At 41.0% G+C, this 6,036-nt stretch overlaps 1 protein-coding gene across 1 annotated transcript in view; it reads right to left on the reverse strand.

Annotated features, from left to right (window-relative positions):
* The window catches only part of MED12L (mediator complex subunit 12L), a 169,567-nt gene that overhangs the window by 40,176 nt on the left and 123,355 nt on the right, over positions 1–6,036 (reverse strand). Inside the window, exons 23-24 of the mRNA XM_081008375.1 lie at positions 4,681–4,801; positions 2,153–2,248 (exon numbers count right to left, since the gene is read on the reverse strand). Of these exons, the coding sequence (XP_080864501.1) occupies positions 2,153–2,248; positions 4,681–4,801 (217 nt within the window). The remainder of the gene's footprint in view (positions 1–2,152; positions 2,249–4,680; positions 4,802–6,036) is intronic.

Here is a 6,036-nt window from a genome sequence, read left to right on the forward strand (position 1 = left end):
AAGTGCAAGGATGTCAATACTTAAAACAAATGGCCCAATGTACACACGTGCCTGCCCAAGGCCACATCACACACTATAGAAGCAAGTGCATATTCAATATTCAAACACTGTCAATGGAAAGTATCAATTTAGTTTCAGTATGCAGTCTGAAATACTCGGTGTGTGGTTCATGCAGCATGATTTTGTGATATAATGCAGTTTTTTAAAGTTGTGTGTGCACACCCCCACTTCCCCTTATCTTCTAGAGGGCAGTGGGACTCTGATTTAAACTACCGTGTGAACATTTCATCCAGTTTTCCCCAAATGGATGCAAGGGGGAAGGCAGTGGGCAACTTAATTGAATAGTACAAACTATGATTTATTTAACAAGGAGGAAGGAGAAGGGAAGGAAGCAAGAACAATTCAGCTAAGTATACTGTTCAAAATTAGTGTCTAAACAACAAATAGGGCGGGATGAAATCAAATAAATTAGCTATCTTTGAGGTGATCAATTAGAGGCCTGGCTGCTGCCACAGAGTCCTGGTCTGTCACTCACAAGGCTGTGTGAGGGCTAAAAATACTGCTCTGCTGTCTGCTCTGCTGTTATTTTCATTCACAATCACTGTCATCTTCGCAGTCTCTTTTTCCTCTCTCAAATCTTTAAGGGCGTGTACACACAGTGTAATAATGTGCATTCCGCGTGGGATGCGGGCACATTTTTGGGGTGATGTACACACAACATGGCTGCCACTTCACCCCTGTCCCATACTGTGGGTTGATCTAAAGCGATTTCTACAAGAACAGGTTTTTGTCTGTTTTGTGCATTCATTGGTCCCCTCCTATTGGGGAGCACCTAGTGATGTTCTGCCAGTGCTTAGCGTGCATGAATAGACTGACTGAGTGGAGTACATCAATGCATACTGCTTCATAAACACAGCCACCTGTATGTAAAAACAGCATGGATAGCAACTCTCCCTTTTGGCAATGCTATCGTGCGAAGGTACGTATATTAAGAGCTATGTAAAAAAGTGCTTTGTGAAGAAACGAGGCCTGATTGTTTCAAATCCTATATGTGTACACAGCCTAACACTCTTTTCTTGAATCTCTTCAACCAACTCACCTCAGAACTCTCTCACCATCTTTTCAGAACGTCCCTATAAAAGGACTTAAGGGCTAAAAGGGGCTACACATCAGAGAGTTATAAAGAAAAAGCAGAAATATGCTTCCAAAACAGCATACCAGGTGGTCCTTTGAACGAAATGGCTGTTTAAGGCTATAGGTCTGTGTCTCAGCAATGTCAATTTAAATAGGATTTTATCCAGTGCTATTCCAACTCTCAGTAAACCCCACGAAGTGAATAAACATGACTAATTTATTCTGTATACACTCTACACATTTAAAACACATTCAAAGCACACACACTCACCACCACCCCCCCAAAAAAACGGATAAGCAACAGTGCCCAGAATTCTTTGATGGAAAGAATGAGCTTTAGGCGTATTTTGTATACTCAGACTAGGTTCATTAATTTCAGCAGCCCTACTCCAAATAGAATGTTGTTGTTGATGTTGTTAAATCTGTAAAAAGGTAAAGGTAAGGGACCCCTTGGCCGGTTAAGTCCAGTAAAAGGCAACTATGGGGTTGCGGTGTTCATCTCGCTTTCAGGCCGAGGAAGCTGGCGTTTGTCCACAGATGGCTTTCCAGGTCATGTGGCCAGCATGACTAAACTGCTTTTGGCCCATGCAACACCATGATGGAAGCCAGAGGCACGGAAACGCAATTTACCTTTCTGCTGCAGTGGTACCTATTTATCTACTTGCACTGTTGTGCTTTTGAACTGCTGGGTTGGCAGGAGCTGGGACAGAGCAACGGGAGCTCACCCCATAGCAGGGATTCAAACTGCCTACCTTCTGATCGGCAAGCCCAAGAGGCTCAGTGGTTTAGACCACAGCGCCACCTGCCCTTTACCCATAGATCTCAGGGCGGTTCACAGCACAGAATTACAATTAAAAAAAACACAAAATACATAATCAAAACAAAAACAAAGACACAAAAATAGCCTCCCATTCTCCTTTGCCAAGTGAACCTTTGGAGTCAGCATTATAAAATTCCTCTGAGAAACCGGAACACAAAGGCAAGACAGAAGGTCTGGAAATAGATTTGAAGTATTTACCAGTAGGCAGCAGGGAAACCTCAGGTGTTTGAAAGAGGTGGAACAGAAGCCTGCACGTCATCCTTGCCCCAGGCTCAGCATCTGGATCTCCACAAGCTGTGGGAAAAGGATGAGACCCCATCATTATACTACTGGAAACTGGCATTTGATTCCTAATATTTTATCTGAGCAGAAGTTTGAATCTAATTCATAACACTTTTATCAAGCAAACATAGAAAGTAATAGCTTGAACAGCAATACTGAGAAAAATATTAATGCTCTGCAAAACAATGATCCAAACAATTTTTCATTTAAATGTTATTTTAGTCAATACCGCATTGCTCTCTTAACTTTTTCTATCTAACAATTGTTTTATTTGAAACACACACACACACACACACACAGACAGACACACACACACACACACACACACACACATGTTGGATTTGTTTAGCAGGTGCATATTGACAAGGCGGCTTGTGAAAGAAAATGAGAAATATGAAAAATGTGAGCATGAGATTTTTCTGCAGCTTAACTGGGTAAAAGAAGAGAATGTTATCAAGATTAACTTGTGGGAAAATAAGAAGTGTCAGGAAAAAAAGTGTCAAAAAAAAAAAAATCCAGACAAGCACAAATAATGTCAAAGCTGAGAAAAAGCCAAAAATTCCAGAAACATAATAATGTAATGCCATCAGAGTGTGGGAAGATGACTACAGCTCATAACTTTGCAACATGCTGGCAGAAAACCAAAACCAGCAGAAATAATTTACTTACTTATTTTAAATATTTGTAAAACTGTCATAAAAATACAGTACAGGGTACACCATGCAAAAATTGCAACAACCATAAAAACTTAAAATAACACATTAGTAAAAACATCCATAAATACTGTTTGGATAAAAGAAAATTCAAATTTCAAAGGCCTGTCTGAACAATACTGTTTATAGGCAATGTGTAAAAGGTGACTGGGATTATTCCTCTAGCAGCAGGAAGTGCCACAGTACAGGGACTGCCACACTCAAGCCTTGGTCCCTAACAAAGGCTGGTCAAACCTTATGGGCGTGGTGAACCATCAGAAGTGCTCCATCAGAGAATATAAATAATTGAGGTGGACAATAAGGGATCAGAAGGTTCTTCAAGTACTTTGGGCCAAGTTGGTTAGGGCTTTGTGAATTAACGCAAGAACCTTGTACCTGCCTGGCAGCAAACTGGCAAAAATTGCTTGATTACAGAAGTAAGGACAACATTGACCCCATTCCCATGGACTTTGGAACAAACATCTAAGGTCCCAAAGCCCCTCACTCTCAGGCCCACCCAAATGAACCATGGCTCTTCCCAAAACTGAACCCTAGGCTGTTTATAAGGTATGCATCATCAAACAAATACCCAACATGTGGCCCCTTTAAGAGAAACTTTTAGAAACCTCGACAGCTGAGTCAGAGGTGTGCCCTGGCTGGAGGAGTCAGTTGCTGCTTTGTGTGGCTCCCAGGCCTCATCAAAAATAAAGCTGAATTTGCCTTCAACTCAGCTTGCGGTGTGTTCACAGAAGCAGCAGAAGACAACAGAAGTGCTACCCATTGTTCCCCAAAACTGAGGCTTGGAGTCATAATGTGGATTTATAGTGCAAGCAAGCAATGAAGAAACAAAGTGCTTTAAAAACAAAATAGCACCAAGCTATATAGGCAGAACAGGAAGTGGCTTACTGGCGTAGTTCCATTGCTCCCCATTTCCGTTTCAGCCACCCCAGATGTTTCTGTCCTTCCACCCTCACCACAACCAGGAAGTTGTGGGGCTTTTGGGTGGCTGTCTGCTTGGTTTTTAATATCTTAAACTACCATTACTCCAGTACTGAACATAAGAACCTGCTGGATCAAGTCAATGGCCCATTCAGTCCAGCATTCTGTTCTTACAATGTCTATACAAAATCGTACTACTGTTGAGCTCTTCGAGTAAAACAACTCCCCTTTTGCTCAGGAGAGACTCTTGGCCTCCAGATTTGCTTTTTGATTACGTTATCATCCACTTTGCCTAATCTAGTAGGGCAAAGCAGCACCTTTCAATATCCAGGGAAAGGTGGTGGTTGTTGGTTTCACACTTGGCTTTTGATGCTTTGAGTGCAATCCTAGGCATGTCTACTCAGAAGTAAGTCCAGCAAAGTTGAAGAGGACTTGCTCCCCAGTAAATGTGTGTAGACTGCAGTCCAAGAAAGAAGGGAAGATAGATAGATAGAAAGAAGGAAGGAATGTGGGGTGGGAAAAGGATGAAGACTGCAGAAATAGAGAAGAATGCATAATAAGAAGAATAGCATGTACAGAGTCTTTTAGTCCTACATAACTGCAATTCAGCCCCAGCTATATAAATCCCTGACCACCACACTTAATCGGCCAAACACATTTAGAGCACCCTGCTTATCTATGCTTTAAAAAAAAAGAAAAATCCCTAGATTCCAGAAAATGGTTTTATATGATTTACCATCCACACACGGAGCCATTTTTGCCTTCCAGTTTGAAGAGCAAAGTGTGATTTTCAAGATATCACCGACAACTCACCTGCTGTAAGTAAAGAAGGAAGTGCAACGTGCTGAACAACATCCTCTAGGAAGAAACATTGCCGGGCTATGAGGATTGCGACAAAGGTAGCCAATGAGTCATGGAACGACAGGTCACTCACCTTAAAGGGCAAAAAAGGATAAAAATGTTGCTAATTAATCAGTTCTAATTAATCAGTTTGTGTCTTCTATACTGAAAGAAGAAATCCACTCCCACAATCATATGACTCAGCTGGCAGCAAATGAGAAGGTGACCTCCCACAAGCACAAAAAAGATGGGGAATTACCTGATATCTGGACCCTTTATACAGATCTGTTTGCTTGAATGTCTGAGCACCAGGTTATTCTGGAATCTCGACCATCAGCCACCCCACCCCCTTTCCCTCATTCGTATGTACAAACACGTTGCCTTGATTTATTATGATTTTAGTTTGTACTGTTTGGCTGTATTTGTTTTCGTTTCTTTTTTGGAAAATAAAACAAAAAAGACTATGCATAAAAGACAGTGTGTGTGTCTGTGGCAAAGGCTGGGGACTGGTTCAGACACAACAAGAAACCATGATTTAGAATTACGTGAGTGAGCCCTAGGAGTGTGGATATCTTCCTCTCACATAGAACACAGAAAGTTGCCTTATAATGAGTCAGGCCGTCGCTCTATTTTATCAGTTGTGTCTAATGCAATTCCTGACAGGTGCTCTCCAGGGTTTCAGACAAAGATTTTTACCAACCCTACCTGGAAATGGCACATATTGCCTTTTCTTTTCTTTCAGTGAGTTTCAGCAATTTCCATACTTCCCCTTTCATATCAAACCTTCATTTATAGTTAGTTGTTCATGAGCATGATTTTACCTTTGCATGTTCTGTGTATTATATGTGCTTCATTGCACGGGCTTTATTATGCTATTTTTATTACCTTCACTTGTCTGTTAAAATCTGTTTGCTGTTTCTTTCCTCATTTTTTTTAAAATTAATTTTATTTTATTTTTTTTCTTGGCTATAACCTGAACTTGGTTGACCAATAAACTTTGGATTGGATATAGTTACTTCTGTCCAAGCAAACATGCCCTCTAAATCTGAATTGCAAGCCATAGTTTGTTGGCTGTAACAGATGGAATTCCAGATGGCATTAAGTTATTCAAGGGAAACTCTAATTTACTATACATGTAAAGCACATAGCTCACCCCAAAGGATTCAGGGAACAGCAGTTTCCCCTTTACCAAGCTACAATTCCAAGCACCCTTAACAAACTACAGTTCCCAGGATTCTTTGGGGGTTTGTCATGTGCTTTAAAACTTTACGTATATGGTGTGTACACATCCTGACTTGTTTCTTCTGTGCTATTTTGTACTTTCTCCAC

This window comes from Podarcis pityusensis, assembly GCF_964106645.2.
Source record: "Podarcis pityusensis genome assembly, chromosome: 5".
Taxonomy (NCBI): Eukaryota; Metazoa; Chordata; class Lepidosauria; order Squamata; family Lacertidae; genus Podarcis; species Podarcis pityusensis.